The sequence below is a fragment of the Tenrec ecaudatus genome, chromosome 2 (genome assembly GCF_050624435.1).
Source record: "Tenrec ecaudatus isolate mTenEca1 chromosome 2, mTenEca1.hap1, whole genome shotgun sequence".
NCBI lineage: Eukaryota > Metazoa > Chordata > Mammalia > Afrosoricida > Tenrecidae > Tenrec > Tenrec ecaudatus.
The window spans coordinates 259,423,923-259,442,229 of record NC_134531.1 but is presented as its reverse complement, the minus strand read 5'-3'; the positions used below and the strand labels follow the sequence as shown (position 1 = coordinate 259,442,229).

At 38.5% G+C, this 18,307-nt stretch overlaps 1 protein-coding gene across 2 annotated transcripts in view; it reads left to right on the top strand.

Annotated features, from left to right (window-relative positions):
- The window catches only part of EPHA3 (EPH receptor A3), a 402,493-nt gene that overhangs the window by 326,182 nt on the left and 58,004 nt on the right, over nucleotides 1-18,307 (top strand). For both annotated transcript variants that reach the window (XM_075542443.1, XM_075542442.1), the window contains exons 8-11: nucleotides 6,059-6,161; nucleotides 6,814-6,881; nucleotides 11,767-11,892; nucleotides 16,440-16,625. In XM_075542443.1, the coding sequence (XP_075398558.1) occupies nucleotides 6,059-6,161; nucleotides 6,814-6,881; nucleotides 11,767-11,892; nucleotides 16,440-16,625 (483 nt within the window). The remainder of the gene's footprint in view (nucleotides 1-6,058; nucleotides 6,162-6,813; nucleotides 6,882-11,766; nucleotides 11,893-16,439; nucleotides 16,626-18,307) is intronic.

Genomic DNA, 18,307 nt, shown 5'->3' with positions numbered 1-18,307 from the left:
GTTGCTTGCTTTAAAAAGTTGGCACTGCTGTATGGTAAAGCTATCCTAACTACTAAAACTTTTGAAAAAATCATTAGTTTACCATCTCCATGGCTGAACAATTGTTCAGAAGGAAGCTGGCATGCTTGTGTACACAAAGCTGTCCGAAACGCTTCTCCTAAACTTTCTATCATGAAATATGTATCAAGACATCACTGTCAGAGAACATCAGAAGCAAAACTTAGTAAGATTATGGGATTTCCATGGAAACACGTTCAAATAAACACTTTAACTGGCACGTCAATGATGTGTTTCCCAAGTCAACTATAGTAGTTTGAAGGCTTGAAACGGTTTGTAAGTGGGGCAAAGCAAATTTTACTTCTGAAATGGTTGCAGATTTATTCTTTTCAATCTAATAAATGGATCTTAAGATTAACAGCAACAACAAGAACATCTAAATTTGATTTACCGGGACAGATCCTAAATCAGAGGACTAAGAAAAGCAAATGTTTATTCTATTTTGTTACAGAAATAAGGTATATTGAGGGTTGGGACAGTCAGAACACCGTTAAATAAATGTTTATTATGTTGATACATGTTTCAAAACCTCAATGTTAGCTTGTATGTTCCAAATCAGCACATAACCCCAGTTTATCTGATAAGGACATTTTCAAAAATAACAAATTTCACAATTCTCCTGTAATTCCAGATTTGCCATAGTTATTGCAGTGTGGTATTTTTCCATGAACTTCTCATGGGCCTGAAGTGTCTGAGGTTTTAGAAATATTTCACTTAAGCACTCTCAGGTCTTTGGAGTTCTTTCAGTTTAAGTTTTTTACTTGACATGCTTCCATCGGTTGTGGGAGAGAAGAGGAAATGGGGATAGAAAGCAAAATGCTGGACTTCTTCTCCTTCCTGATTCCATTTATAAACATATCTGTGTTGAGCAGCTTAATTTTTAAAAAATCAATGTGCCCGTGGTACATAGCTTAAGAATGATTTCCCACTTTAAATATAAATGAGTGAAAAAACTGTTTTGCTTAGGGGAAAAATACAAAAATCAATCCTCACTCTATTTTGGGAATTAAAGTGTTATATTCATTAAAAATATAATTTAGAGCCTTATATTAAATACTTGCATTTTTAAAGTTCTAGTTCATACCACAATAAATCACAGTGTATTCTAAGGTTGACGTTGGAGAACATTTTCTGAATTTGGTTTCAGTAAATATTTTGAGAAAAATGGAGCACATATTTTGATAAGTGCTTGAAATATTTTTAATATGTGAGTATTTTGCATTCATCATCATCCTCGTTTTACAGATGAGGAAACTGAGGCATAGAGAGGTTAAGTAAACTTTCCAAAATCACACAACTGGTAAGTGATGGGTCTGATTCTAGAACCCATGCATTTATGTGACAATATATAAAGCATTTTCATAAACATCTCATTTGATCATATTCCATAAGCTCTCCAGATCCTATTAATTGTTTCACACATCATCTACAACTCAGAGTTGATGTGTTGTTGCTGTTTTTTGTTTGTAAGATTATGGAATTGTTAGTGGTGAGGATCAGTGTAGAATCTCTGAGCATTTAAATCCCAATTCAGTGTTTCTATTGTCCATTTAAAAGAGGGAAAATTATGCTAACATAAAATCTACAGGAGATATTACGTCTGGAAAAGAAAGGCCTTAGAGTGAAGGCACCTCCCACTGAAGCAAGAATCGAAAGTTAGCAGCAGGCTTAGGAAGAGAGGGAAAGCACACTGTTTCTGGACCCGTTCAGTGGGAAGAGTCTGAATTCAGGATTTGTCCCTTGTGTTCCAGGAACAGGAGAGCAGGGATTCTAGAGCCAGACTGACATTTATTAGCTGGACGACTTTGGACGAGTCACTTTAACTCTTCATGCCTCAGTTTCTCATCTGGAAATTGGGGGAAAGGATTATGCTTTATTACTAACAGGAATTTTGTATTACTAAACATAGTATTTGTAAGATTATCGACACAATAGCTGATATTCCAGGAACTCCGTGTATGTATGTGTTTGCTGTTTTAGAGAGTGTTCTGGATTCAAAGATACTTAGAATTAGGTGGACTGTAGAGCATTATTAGTTTAATACCTTTTTTGACAGAAGATATAGCGAATCTTTCTTCCTCCCGTAATGTTTTCCGTCCTAGTTTCCCTAAGCTTTATTATATTAAAACATTGGGATGGGGGGGAAGTCGATTCAGAATGTACTGCTATTGATAAATTACTAGCATATAAAATGAAAAACACACGTGTTCATTCTATCACTGTGCACACCTCTTGTATGCTTTTTAAAACACTAGGCGAAGCTATGTTTAAATCCTCCATAGATCATTATCAATGGATAGGATTGCATCCATTTGGGTTCTCTGGGAAGCAAATGCCAAGATGAAATTTAAAAGTAAGAACTTTCTGGAGAGAACCTTCTCTGAAGGATGAAAGTGAGTGAGTGATTGTCAGGTGCAGCCTGGAAATCTACGAAAAGCAAGCCAAAGGGAAAGGCTGACTTAAGAGCCTCCAACTGCAAGGCAGCTCTGAGGGTCTCAAACAAGCCCCTCAGAGCTCAGAGTGAGACCACTGGAGGATAGCCTGATACCAGGGACCCGGCTTTGCTCATTCATTTAGAGACTGCAGCCTGGGGGTGAAAATGGTGGTGACCCTGAAGGTACAGCAGCTGGAGACTGTCTGTTCACTGCACTGTGGGCAGCAAGGAGATCTGAACCGGTACCCCCACAGCTGCCACCATGGTATAAACAGTAGTTTGCTGGTAGTAAAGAATAGAGTGTTTGCAACAGTTTATGATTACGCCATTCTACCACACTCTAGGCACTTTTTAAATGCCTAGAAAACGTGTCACAGTCCATCTGTCATATTTATTCCTTTGCACCATTTAACTATTCCTAAAATTCCAGATTTTAGAGAAAACTGTCCCAACTTAGGTTTGACCCTCTTAAAGGTGCCATGTTGGTCTCTAGTAAGAGAATGGTATACAGTTAACTCAACTTTCTACCCTTAAGATTTGTAATTCATGCATTTGTTCCAAGAGTCTTTAAGAAAACAGCAACATATGCAAAAGCCTGTACATATGAAAGAGTTATATGCATATTAGAAACTCTCTGATTGTTGTAGACCATGCTCTTCTCTGGTGAAGAGTTACAGTCTCTGAGAGCCCGAGGGACAGTTCTACGCTGTGCAAGAGCGTCACTGTGTGCTGGAATCAACTCCAGGGCACTGAGTTGTGGCTTTTGAGAGATTGTTGTTGTTGTTCAATGTGACCAACAAGTTAGTTACAATTCATAGTGATCCCATGTGCAACAGAGCAAAATACCAACTGGTCTGGGGCCAGCCTCACCATTGTTTTTATGTTTGAGCCTATTTCTGTACCCGCAATGGCAATCCATCTCCTCCAGGAGCGTCCTCTTGCCGGCTCTCCCTCCACTTGGCCACACATGATGTTCTCCTCCAGGGATTCTTCTCTCCAGAAAGTATGTCCGCAGTGTGTGAGTCTAAGTCGTGACGCCCTGGTGCCTATTAGAAGTGCTCTGCCATCACATCTTGCAAGACAGATGTGTTTATTCTTTCAGCAGTCTGCAGTCCTCTAAATATTCTTCTCCAGCATCAGGATTCAAGCACATCGATTCTTCTTCAGTATTCCTTATTCAGGGTCCAACTTTTGCACACATATGAGGCAATGGAAAATATCATGACCTGAGCCAGGTGCATGTTAGTCCTCAAAGTAACATCCTTGCTTTTCAGACCTTTAAAGATGGCTCGTGCAGCAGATTTATATAAATGTAATCCACCTTTTGCACTCTTGACCACTGTTTCCATGAGCATTGATTGTGGACACAAGCAAGACAAAATTATTAACAACTTCAATCTTTGATCCATTTATCATGATGTTCCCTATTGGTCCAGTTGTAAGGATCTGGGTCTTCGTTACATTGAGTTGTAACCCATCCCGAAGACTGCAATCCTTGAGCACAAAAGCAAGTACCACAAATCCTCCTCATTTTCAGCAAGCAAGGTTACGTCATCTGCATATCACAGGTTGTTTATAAACCTCTCGATCCTGATGCTTCATTCTTCTTTATATAATCCAGTGTTCGGATTAGGATTTTTATTGAATTTGTCATCAGAGGAGGTCAACATTTTAGAATAGAGTACTTTTATATCATCCTGAAAGTGATGAAGAGCCACCACATGTTTACGTATGCGGATGACATAATCAAGTTCACAGTTTAAGAGCACTCGCTCCAAGGTGAACTGTAAGAAACTAAGATGCTTTAGAGGGGGTGCTGACCATTGGGAACAGAATAGTTAGAAGGTGGAGAAGTGAAGGTAGCTTCCAATGTATGTTGGGGAGCCTTGCTACCCAAAATGCGCTTGATGATCCTGAACTCAGGAGATCAACACCTCCTGTCTGAGAGGTACGATAGGTACCATTTCATCCTCCCCTCCAAATCAAGAAACATTTTAAAAAATGTTTGGTACGATCCTCAAGTGGTGTGTGAATATTAAATTTTGAGAAGCACTGGGCACTGGAACAATGATCAGCAGATTGTTTCTATACATAGCCTAGTAATTCATAGTTTAGCCTTTATGAGTCTAAGTTTATGCTGCTCACTTGGCCCTTAGAGGGGAAAGTCAGCCATATGCAGTACATGCATGGATATATGTCTTTGTCTAAATAAAACTGTAGTGATCGTCCTTGCAATTGATTTTCATGTGTCACGATATAGTGTCTTTACTTTTTTCAATGATTAAAAAGTGTTTAAATAATTCTTAGCTCTTGGGCTATATAAAAACTGATGATGGGACAATTTGGAAACTGTCTAGGTCAGCAGTCCTCTTTGGGGGTCACGACCTCTTTGGGGGTTGAATGATCCTTTCTCCGGTGTCACCTAAGACTATCGGAAACCCCTAAATATTTCACAGTGCATAATTACATATTGTTTTGTGATTAATCACTTTGCTTCGATTATGTTTAATTATGTTCAATTTGTAAAATTGAGCACACATCCTGCATATCAGATATTTACACGATGATTCATAACAGCAGCAAAATTACAGTTATGAAGTAGCATGAAAATAATTTTACGGTTGGGGGGTCATCACACGTGAGGAACTCTATTAAAGGGTCACGGCATTAGGAAGGTTGAGAACCACTGCTCTAGGTGCTGAAGATCGTTTAGCACAGTGGGTTAGTGGGTTAAGTCATAGGAGAAAGATGAGTTGTCTGTTCCTGTAAAGATATAGAGCCTCAGAGATGATAAGAGCAGCTCTACTCGACCTTAGAGGATTGCTATAGGTTGGAATCAACTTCATGGCAATAGATTTGTCTAGCTGAATGGATGACTGGAGGGACCATTTAAGACGTAGGATCAATAGGAGAAGAGAGATTGCTGACTGTGTGTGTTGGAGCAGAAGAGGTTCTATTTGTTACATCTGGTTAAAAGGATAAATATTGGAGGCTCATCATTATTTAAAATCCTTCTATTTAAAAATGTTAATGTTAAAGTATTTAATTATTTAAAAGGATAAATATGGGAGTCTAAATATTATTAATTAGAAAGCTAGAAAAAATTTATTTTGAAAGAGAGTCACTTTTTCTCTATATCCAATAACTAACTTCTAGAATTCTTCTATTAACTTCTGGGTTTTCCAGTGAATTTATTTTCAGATAGTAAAGGGAAAAACAGTTCAGCATATTTCACACAGAAGGAGCATAAGTAGTGTTTGATTGAATAATGGAAATATACTTTTAATATTACCAACTAAGAAGCAATGTGAAGCAACATGGTGGGGGATATACTCTCTCTCTCTCTCTCTCTCTCTCTCTCTCTCTCTCTCTCTCTCTCTCACACACACACACACACACACACACACTATAGGAAGAATTCCTTCAACAATACATCAGGTATTAAAATATATGTGAAGTAAAGGCAAAGTAACCATGACTTAAAAGGTGAACCTTTCTATGTAGATGTGAGTTGCGATAGCTCGATTCTTGATCTTTTCTCATTTTCCCTCCTCTTCAACCTCACAGCGTTCTCTATCTCTGGGGAAAATAGCCAAGTGGTTCTGATCGTCATCTCAGCCGCAGTTGCAGTGATTCTCCTCACAGTTGTCATTTATGTTTTAATTGGCAGGTGAGTGCACAGTCTCTTTTATGATTTCCTTTCATTCTTGCTGTAAAAGTCGCTCCCCCCTGCTCTCGCCCCCCACCGTAGATGTTAGAATTTGAAGACTGCGGTCAATTGAGCAAATAAGAGTGCCTATGCCTTTTTCTAGGTTCTTCTTGATCTTTTCCCTTGATCTTTTCTCCATCCTTAGGACTGGTCTTATTTCTGCCATTAAATCTTGCCACCACTCTACAACAAACAGCGCTTCTCTTACTTTAACTCTACCCTTAGCTTTTATTTTCTTTTTCCAATTATCCTCTGGCTTTTCAAATGCATCCCACATTTCCCGACACTTTCTCACCCACTCTACTTGTCACACTACACAGCAGTTAAAGAAAATACTATAAACACATTCTAAGGCCATTATAAAATCTCACTCGTGGGGCCTGCCCAGTGGGGAAGCAATCCTACATATCTCCTCATTAGGCAGCTTTCCAGAATTCCCAGAGGAGGAGGCTTTCTATAGAGAATTTAGAAAATATGAAGTCATTAAGCATTCACTAAAGCATTTGGTTATTTGAGGAAAATACTTTTTCTTGTGTGCTTTACATGCCTGAGTATAGATAATGCTTCAATGTATAGTTTCCTTACGTTTCTTCTCCCCGTCACTTGCCTGTAGGTTCTGTGGATATAAAAAGTCAAAACATGGTGCAGATGAGAAAAGACTTCACTTTGGGAATGGGCACTGTAAGTTCTTAAGTCTTCTTCTACTTTTGCATTTGGCCTGTGTTGGGTTTTAATGTTTTAGTTTCAGCATTTGTTGGTTTATAATGGAAAGGTTTCCCCTTGACAAAGAGGAAAAGTAGTTTTAAGGGAAAGCTGAGCAAATTAAATTTGTTTCTAAAAAGACAAGGAAATCCATGGCTCTGCATTAAGTACTTTTTACATGGCTGCATTTCAACATACTTAAATTAAAGTAAAGGGTGACGTGTGGTTTATACTCGAATAATGCACATGATGGGTAATACCAACTGCAGTCAGCACGGCGTGGCTGAAATGCAAAGCGTAGCTTCAATTTCCTTATTACCAGCCCTTTGCTGAAACCTAAATAGAAAACTTTTCTCTTTCGTAACTGCCAAGTAAATATAAACAACCTCTGTTTATATGAAATGTACTCCATGTTGCCAAGTAACCAGGAAAGGGCCTTTAAAATAAACCATTGCATAGTAGGGTTACACGAGAGCCAACTTGTAGAAAACTCAGCACTGTCCCCCCTCCCATTTTAATATCAACCCATTTAGTCTCTTTTAATATTTTCTAAAGGATAATCTTTCTGGGAATAAAGAAATCACATTTAACAAAAAGAATCTCTTGTCCTTTGTTTTGTTTGTTTGTTTTCATGGGAACTAGTCATCCCAAGAGTTTTCCTTTCCAAAACACTAGCTCCGCTTAAGGGGACAACGAGAAAGCGAGCTGTGGCCTGAGAGGAAAACGCTTGTTCTCGTGGCAGTGAGCACAGACACAGCATGCCTGCCCGTGTGCTCTAAGGCGATCTCAGTATCACAGAATGAAGTCTGTGAGCATGTGTCTCTTTGGGAATTTACCAGTACCTTCTGAAGTTATTTTAAAATCAACTTGCCATCAGCCATGAGATGTGCATCCCCCGAATGACAGATTTAGTTATAACGCCTTTGAAAACTGGATTACCTATGCTACATGCGAAGGCCACACTGTAACTGCAACAGAAGGAGCTCTTCCAAATGTAAGCGGACAGGGGTGGAAGCAGCACAAGGGTTTGCAGACCGCAATGTTTGCTTGGTCCACTAGAGCTGCCTTCCCTGTCACATGCAGTCATTTTGGGATGGCACAGTTAACCACGCACAGCTCCTCATGACTGCCCAGTTAGCTCACCAATTCAAAAGGCTGCAGAAAGTCCATGAAGACATTGCTGGCTGTTTGTCTCCCTGTTAATCTAGAGTCCACAAAACACTCCATCACAATCTCCATGCATATATAACATCAGTTATGTTTGTAGATTTATCTGATTTTAATTTGAGTTGAACAACTGATATGGATATTGTTTTTAGGGCAAGGCCATTCTATTGACCTTTCAATGTGAATGATAAGTCTCTTGAATTTGGAGCTTTGATAAATGTGTATTTCCATAAGAAAATCACCTCTATCTATTTTGACAATTTTTTATGGTGGAGTTTTATAATATTTTGATTTTCTTCAACAATATAATATCTTTGTGATACCCAAACAGAATGTGTGTGCTCACCTAGCTGTACTAACTTAAAGGCATGTCAGAAGCTTTTTAAGTTTTAATATTACAGCTGGTTTATGTCAGACTTTTTGGGAGTATTACTTTAAAAGGATCAAGCTGTAAACTATTCCCTCCTGTCTTGTTACTTACCCTATAAGATTGCTTCAAAAGGAAAGAAATGTGTTTCACCTCCTAAAATTCTGTCCCCTTGCCCTCTCTGGCTGGACTGTTTTATATTTTTGCTCTCCTTCGGGCAACTCATGCTGGTAAAATGAAAATGTAAATTATTGTGTTTTCACAGAATGAGCTGTAAAGTCATGCAGCTTAACACGTGTCCATGTGTTTATTATCTGGTTTTCAAGACAGAGCCCAGTTACCCTCTACATTGCCCTTAATTATTGGTGTGAAGGGATTAGGTGCCTTGCAGCCTGAATCACCTGATTCCTGGAATTTCTGGGGTCAGCAGTTAAAAATCAGCAGCCAAAGTCCCCACAGTGAACAGGCCGTAATACTTGCTGTGTGGGGGTGGGGAGGAGGGTGGGGGGTGGTAATATGTGTGGGCTTATATTTGTATTTTCCACTGAATACCATGTGAATGAAAAACAATTTGTTCAATTTAATGAATATAACTAATTTGATTTTGGATGAACCCTTATTAAAAGATCAGCTATTTAATGATCCCTATATTCTCTAGGACTGATGAGCACTGAAGGGTAATTTGAAAGCTCACTTGACTTTTGTAATCCAGTGCTTATTGGAAATGCTCTGGACATTTGTACCTGACCACTTACTTTATAATCTTCTTTGCAAATGTAGACACCTGTAAATCTTCCCAGAGGCATTTTCTCAAACTTGGCTAGGTAAACACTTATACTTTGCTCATCAGAAATAATTTCATTTTCACTTTTCAAGAGTGTTCTTTGCTTTTTTTGAAAATGAATGCTAGGGTTGCTTACCTTTTTAGTACCAAGAAGATGCAAATCAAAATTGGCATCTCACATGGCAAAGCCTCAACTTCATATGTGATTCTTAAAAAAAAATAGAAGCAAGTCAACTAAAAAAGAAGAGTGCATAAAGACATTGTTTCTTAACTTATACCAATAAATCCATGAGTGCTTTTAGTTTTTCTTCCTCACAAGTAAGAAAAGCAAAGGGACTTTTCCTTTATCTGTTTTCTTGTTGGATGGTTACATAGATGGTCATGTTAAATGTAGTTTATTGTAAAAAAAATCCATGTAGTAGCTTACAGTCCTGAAGTATAGTACTGGCATCTGTTTTATACATTATGTTATTTGTACTATTTTTGCCATGAATAAGGGTCAGGGATTTCCTGTCAGTGTTTCAATAAAAGACCGAGACCAGTTTGATTTGAGAAATCCCACGTATTTTTTTCCTCCAAGCATGAGACAGAGGAAACCGCATTTGCTACCTCCGAAACCAAATAAACAAAACTCTCTGCCATCTAGACAATGCTGATTCACAGTGACCCCCTGAGACTGTAACTGTGTATGCAGACTGTAACTGTGTCCTGAGACTGTAACTGTGTATGGAGAAGAAAGGCCAGTCTTTTTCCCATGGAGCTGCTGGTGGTTTTGAACTCCCAACCATGTGGGTCACAGGCCCATTGGTAACCACTACATCACCAGGGCTTCCAGACAGCTTCAAATATCTAGGGAAATCAAGCAAGTTATATATCCTAATGTATTTGACAAAAAGCAGGTTTTGAGCGGATCCCAGGAAACAATGATCTATATCTACATTTCTCCAGACCTCACCAGGACACCGTCTCCTGATGGCTCATCCTCAATGGTTCATCCACCCGAGGGGTGCTTCCTGTCTGGCTGCTTATCTTAAAGGCCTTGTTTACCACTTTGCTGGATTAAAACACCCTTACTGATTAAGCTTAAGTGGAATTTTTACTTCAAGGGAAAGGGATGTCACATTTTGTGTTTCCAAAAAGCTAGATCTTAAAGTAGATTACATGTCGACTACTCTGGTTATGAACAGGCTAACCCCACATCTATCACTGTGGTGGCAGAATCACGCCGACTGAAATCTAAGTTCAGAAGAAACAGATCTGTCTTGGCCCAACTTCTACTGGCATTAAAACAAAATGATCTTTTAGAAACAATGAAAAACGCATTGTAAACAGTGAAATTCATGACCATCCTAGCTGTCCCATACTGAGCACTATGAAATGGGTATTCAGATTAGACAGCTGTATAATACATTCTCAGGAGCTTTCTTTGAGGACTAGATTGTTCTTTGTAGCTGAGTTTTTTAAAGTAGAAAATCCTTAGAAGTTGTATTTTCTCCTCAAAAGCTATTGCAATCAATTTGTCCAAAGCAAAAGGTAAACCTTGAAGGATGCCCATTTCTAAGCATGTCGACTACCTAGATATTTCTGTATTTTCTTACCATCCATGCTCTGTTTCAGCCTGTCTATCATCTGCGGTTCTGTCCTAGCTGACTGAACACCCGGCAGAATTAGGAGTTGAATTAGTTCAGTTGGAAGTTCTCCTCCTTTTTTTAAATCTGTCTATGTTTTCTTCCTTTTCACATTCTATTATTTCAAAAAAAATTAAAGAAACAAATATCGGGAAAATTGAATTTTTACCACTTTTATAATGCATTTATTTGTATGACTTAGATTTCCTTCTTAGAGACCTCTATGGAAACCTCTCAGAAACATAAGCAATAATGAGGTGTAACCATGGCATTTATGAAATTTCCTTGTAGTTCAAAAGAGAGTTTGTGCTTACACTGTGTACGTGTATTATGTACACATAAACACACCCAAAGTAGATCTGCGATTGCAGTGGAGCATGTAACTGTTCAAATTAATATGTCTGCCATAAATGCCATAAAATTCCTTAATTTATCTATATCTAAAGCAACTATATTGTTTTACAAAAGCACTCTTTTCAAATAATTTTGCTCATTATCAGACAATGGTTGGAGAACTGTAAATACATAATAAGAGATAATGTTAGCATGATGAAACTCATTTACTGGTGTGTCCAGGAGCTACTCATTGATCCTTCTTAATTTTGGACTAAAGAGTTCCTTCTTTAAATTAATTTTCCTTCCATATTTTTTTGTTTTGTTTTGTTATTTATTTTCAGAGAGACTGGCTCACTTGCTTTTCTTTTTTTGGGGGTGGGAAGAGACTTGATTTCTTAAATTATTTAATACTTGGTCGAGTATCTCTGCTAATTATGGTGCAAGTATAGAATAAACTAATAGGTGGTTCATTTTATTGCAATGACATTTCTCTTTTAACTTCTAATGTGAATATGTAATGTGTATCAGTAAAGGTTTTACAAAGATAGCTCCAATTATATCCCTGTCCCTTCTCTTAAACAGTAAAACTTCCAGGCCTCAGAACTTATGTTGACCCCCATACTTATGAAGACCCTACCCAAGCCGTTCATGAGTTTGCCAAGGAATTGGATGCCAACAATATATCCATTGACAAAGTTGTTGGAGCAGGTAATCACCAGAATGATGCCACTGCCAACCCTGGTGGGCTAATGACGAGTTCACAAGAAGGAATACGATTGCTGCCTAGGTTGACTCAGCATAGTGCTATGGAAAAGGGGGGGGGGATGTATTCATTTCATGATGAAAGGTTATAAAATATAAACAAAAACGGATTAAATGGAGTCGAATTATTTCAAAAGTGTTAGACTGAAAGCCTGACAGACAATAGTTGACTGTTTATTGAATGTCAGAGGCAACAGCTGGATCCTCCAATGGTTACACTGAACATGTGCCAAGAGCCCACTTGGTTAAATATGGATAAGAGTCTAAAAGTGTATCTCAATTTCTATAAATCTAGGAAATAAAATCTAAATATATAGGAAAACAGTGATCTGAACGCTCCTTGGAATTTGGTCTAAAACACACTCAACTCGTTAGCAAATGCCTGTGGAATTTTTATTGGTAATATTAGTGTGCATTCAATAAAACTTTAGCATTTTATATCGTAATAAAAAGTATAATGAAGTAACTCTTTTGTATACTTACACATAACACATGTACATCCTTGGTATATTTAATATGCATGTAAATAAAACAATTGAAAAATAAACCTTATTCAATAATGAACAGTTTTACACTTCATCTAATATAACGACACAAGTATTAGTATGGAAGCTAAAAAATTGATTATTGAATTATGCATAAAGTATCAGACTACATCATCTGCAAGTATCATATTTATGATTGATTTGTCTTTCCAACAATGAACATGTAATGTGCTCTTTACCCTGAACCCCACAGCCCTTTCTTGGTTTTGTCTATTCCCAAAGAAACATTTAGAATTCTAGCAAGACATGCTGAGTAATTAATATTATTGAAATAAAATAATTGATCTAATTTTCTTAGTAGCTTATGCTCCTAATATTCCCATATTATTACTGTTGTTAGTTGCTGGAAGTTAATTATGCATCATGGTGACCCCATGTGTGTGAAGTCGAGCTGGTGTCCCAGGTTTCCTTGGAAAGCACATTGACAGACTTGTCTTCTCAGGCGCCTCAGGGTGGGTTCAGACTGCCAGCTTTTCACCTCCTAGTTGAACACATCACCACTCATACCACCTAGAGACTCCTGGAATATATCCAGGAAATATTCAAATAGAATGCGGGTGACTCTTGACAAGGCGGTGGAATACTATTTTTGTCTTCACAGTCAAACCTTGGATAATATGCACATTTGCCTAACATACATAACATGCACACTCATATAACATCCATTTATGTTATTTATGGATTCCTTTCTGTCATTTGGACACTGCTGATTTGTGAACTACTGCATAGTTCAGACACATTTTCCTCCTGCCTGGTTTGAATGCTGTCCCACAAGAGCGCACTGTTCTCCAGCAGGCGAGCTGCGCACCTTGTGCAGCCCCGGAACTTGCACATGGAACCAGAGCAGCTCCTAAGAGGAAGGAAAACTCTCCTCTTCCCAGACAATGTCCACGATGCCAGACGGACCTATTATGGCCACAAATCTTGGGGTTGCAGTGGTAAAATCTTAGACTCACAGATGATGTTGACAATCCTATGTTGAGAACACAGTGAATGTTCTGTGATAAATAAGATAAAGAGGAGGTTCACCTACACTGAATCTCTGAACAATCTCTTCTCTTTTTCTTTTATCTCATTAAGCCTTTGGTCATATTTATACCTTTAATATTCATGTTCAATCCAACATGAACATTGTTATCACCACCATCATCACAAACTACCTCTTACTTTAGTGTAATTTGGCATCATACAAAGCACTTTCATATAAACTCAGTGTGATCTCAACTGCAACTCTTAAGAAGTAGGTAGACCATATATCCTTCCTAAAGTGCGTCTGATCCTACAGCAGTCAGGAATGACTAACCCTTAGGGAGCCCTTCCGATGTATCAGGCAATGTTTCGGATGCTTTGCACGCGTTAACTCCCTTCACTGCATAACAGTTTTAAGAGATAGAACAATGAATGTCCACTTTGTCACAGATAAGAAAAAAGAGGCACAGAGAAATCAGACCATCAAATCACAACCACACAGCTAATGAGTGACAGTATTCAACTCAATGCAGCGTTATTCCAGAATCTGCCCTCTTAACCATTGCTCTGCGTATCTTCATCAGATAAGGGGACAAGAAACTGTGGCGATGGCATCTGAGTGTCAAGAACGATCCATGGCATGATGTTGCCTCGTAATAACAGCGTGGCTTTATTTCATTATGAATACCCCTGGCGATTGCCAACACATAAATTAGCCCAAAGCAAAGTGCACTGGACCTCTCTACCTAATCCAGATAACTTTGTTTTAAGAAAAGACTACAACACAAAACTAACGTTTGTGTACCGATTCTTAAAGCTCAATTTCTCTCAAGGTTGTAACTATATCTTCTCCCTGAATTTAGAAAGATTGATCCATTTTCTCAAGTTGTTTCGCTTCATTCATTCTACTATCTCACAGAACACTCTTGCCATAGATACTTCTGTCTTTTGTCCACATTTCCAAGAAAAGCAAAACTGCCTTCTATATCCCTGGATCTCCGTCTTTTTCATTGTGTCTGTCACACTGCTTCTATGCTCTTTCCAAGGGCCCATCATTCCTGTGTGAACAGTGAGACCCTGGGTTCCTTTGTAAGGACAGTGTCTGGGGAGTTAGACATTCTTAGCGAGAAGGGATCCAATGTAGTGATCCAATCATTAAATCAGCCAGAAGACTGCATTTCGGGAGCGGAAAAGTCATTGGTCAAAAAGGCTAGAGAAGAAATAATGTACTTCTTGTCAACTTTCTTGCCATGTCGTGGGGCATGAAGCTGATGGGTAGACTTACAGTGGAAAAAGGTTGGACCAAAGTGTTATTCAAGCCAAAGAAAATGTTTGCAGTAATCATATAATTAATTGTTAATATTAATTAATTTCAGTATATTTCTAGAAACTCTAATTTTATATTTTAATATTTTTATGCTTTTTTCAAATATGGAACAAACCAATCGAATACTCTATGGGATATTAGATTTATTTCAGTGGAAAAATGGTGGGTAGCACTACTCTATGTCAATCAACAAGGCAACAGTGGGGGCAGAGATCTAGATCTCCAATGATATCGTGATGGTGCCCATCCAAATTATCAGCAATTTTATACTCAGTGGATAAGAATATTTAAAAGACACTAACTCTATATTCAATAAATTTTGGATTCATTATATATTTGAGGCAACTTTTCTAGTAAGTATATTGAATCTAAGATGCAAGCTCTGCACTAATTTTGCAGTAAACATTGACTATGTTATATTTCAAGGAGCCATGATGACGCTTTTGATAAGCATTGCCTTACTAACCACAAGGTCAGTGGTTCAAACCGAAAAGCTGTGCTCCATAAGAAAGATGAGGCTGTCTGCTCTCTCTAAAAATGTGCAGCCTTAAAAGCCTTCCACAGGCTCACTTTGAGATGGGATTGGCTATATGGCTATGAATTTTTATGTTACATTTCATACTGTTCTAACATTCAACTCCACCTGGAAACTAGGGAACTTTACAAGGAGTTGTCCACAATGCAGTGCACTCATCCATCAATAAAGTGAATTGAGAGCCAATGCTTTCTTTTCCATTCTCCAAAACCTCCAAGAATATAAACAGTCGAATTGTTTTTTGTTTTTATCCTTTCAATCATTCCGTTAGGGGCCCATACAACCCTTATCACAATCCACACACATATGAACTGTGCAAAGCACACCTGCACATCCACTGCCCCCATCACTTTCAAACATCTGCCCTCCACTTAAGCCCTCCGGCACTAGGTCCCCACTTTTCACCCTCCCTCCCCCTCCTCTCCCATGAACCCACGACAATCCACAGACCACCGTTTTGTCATATCCTGCTTGTTCGACGCCCCCCCCCCCACGCTCCTTTGCCATCCATCCCCCACGAAGGAGGTCACACGCTGACTCCTGCAATCGGCTCCCCGACTCCAACTCACCCTCCTCCACGTTCCCAGCACCGCCACTCACACCACTGGTCCTGAAGGGACCACCTGCCCTGGACTCCCCTGCCTCCACCTCCCTTCTGCACCAGTGTACATCCTCCGATCCAGCCAGACCTGCAAGGGAGGATTCAGACCATGACAGTGTTAAAAAGAGTTCAAGCACCTGAAATGTAATCTGATGCTCCATCCCTAGTATCTAGGGTGCCCTGCTGATTACCTGAGAAAATAGTAGCTCCGAGAACAGCGGTGAAATATCGGCTCCAGCTTTCAGTTTTCCTCTTGCCATTCATAGGATGATACTTGTAAATGTTTGAGATTTCTCACAAGGCCCATTTCTCCCCGGGTGCAGAGATCCTAGAGACTCCCCTAGAGTCTTTGATTCTCATCTTCCAAAATAATTTGGAGACCGGTTGTGTATATCATGCCGCTCAAGGAATTCGTGTTTATAATTTATAAAGTTGATAGAAGACAATTGCTACTTACTGATGATTATTTTTCTCATATAGTTTCTTATGACTTGAAATTGTTCTCCGTTCTAAAAGGTGAATTTGGGGAGGTATGCAGTGGCCGCTTGAAACTGCCTTCAAAGAAGGAGATTTCTGTGGCCATCAAGACCCTGAAAGTGGGTTACACAGAGAAGCAGAGGAGAGACTTCCTGGGAGAAGCGAGCATTATGGGTCAGTTTGATCATCCCAATATCATCCGACTGGAGGGAGTTGTTACTAAAAGTAAGTAACGTTGCAAAACTGCTTATGTGCATGTGGAACAGAATTGTTGTGATGCAATTATTAAATAAATTTGATCTCGTTTCCCTTGTCTGCAAACAAATATTACTTCAATGACTAGCTCATAGCCAGAACATAAAAAAAATAGTTTTAGAGTAGCATGTATTTAATTGACAACAGAGCATAACTAGTTAGCAAGCATTGGGATACATTTAGGCATGATGATTAAAAGATAAGAACTATGAATACATTTCAATCATGTGGAATAGCAAAGAAAATCAATAAACCAAATTTGACAGGAACTTCTGGTAAATCCCAGATCGCTACATTTTATCTTACTTTTCATCGGCTTCATTTGAGCTTCCAAAGATTTACCAAGATGCTTTAAGAAAATTATGAGAGTCTTGGGGATGCTTCTGACTTCGGAGGACTGAGATCTTGGTAGAGCCAAGGTCTTCTCCATTCTCTTTGGAATTCAAATGATTCTGATCTGGTGTCCCATAAGGATTCTTGCCTGCTCTTGGGGAAGCTCTGGCTCAGGGCCCATGAAGGCAGTCCCAACTTATTTCCAAGATAGTTTCTCCAGCCAGCTGAAAAATGGATCCCATGAGTCAAATATGTGATTTTTGGCTCCAATTCCAATAAAAGCCTTTTGAGCATGCCCAGAGATTTATATATATATATATATAGATATAGATATATTTGCCTTAAGTTTGGAGCACAGGATGGAGAAAAAACTGAACTGGCAACCAACTCCTTGGAGTGAAAGACAACATATGACAGGGATTGGCATCCTTTATGTTATAATTCATTGGCACTAGATTTATATATTCCATGGTTACCAACAGACATTACATGTAATGTTCTTCATAATGAAATATTTCTTTAACATCATAAAGAGCACTCCCGAATGGTGCTACATCTATTCTCCTATGGGTGAGTCTGAAAGACACTTGCTTCCTTCTAAGAGCATGGTGTAGTTGATTACACTTGGATCGTCTCTAGATTTTCACATAGAAAATAGGGTTAAAGTTTTTATTTAAGGTGGAAGAACTTAGATAAATATTGTAAGCCTGTATTGTCTTGTAAGATTTATGAGTTACTCTATACTCCTTAAACTAAAATCTACTACTAGTAAAATTTTAAAAATTATTGGTAAAAGAGCAAGTTTTAAAATTAATAATAAATGTATAATTAGTTACAGATGGGTGGGAAAATGTATGAATTTTTTGTTTCTTCAGGACCAGGACCATACTGACTTTATTTTTATATTCATAACCTTATAAAGTCAGGTCTCATGAGAGTTTTAATACTTAATAGTCATTTCATCTTCTCTAAAATATCTTTATAAGTGGTTTTCCTATAAATGGTGAACCCCAAAGAGGAGAGGATATGTATTTTCAAATAGGCAGCCATTCCCTTTTCAGCGAGTGTGGTTGAATCAGTGTATTTGCTACCAAAGGAACCTGCTAGGACAATCAAATTCTAGGCATAGAGTTCAGCTCAGAAAGTTATGATGCCTGTCATTGTTTTGCTTCAACTTCCAAAGCACTAATTTTGATATATTTTCTTAAAGGACACAGGGTAATTATGAGGTATTACAATGATAAAGTTTGAGAAAATGGGACCCTGCATTGATGAGAAAAGGACCAGAAAGTTGTGTCATGGTATATTTTTCCATCACA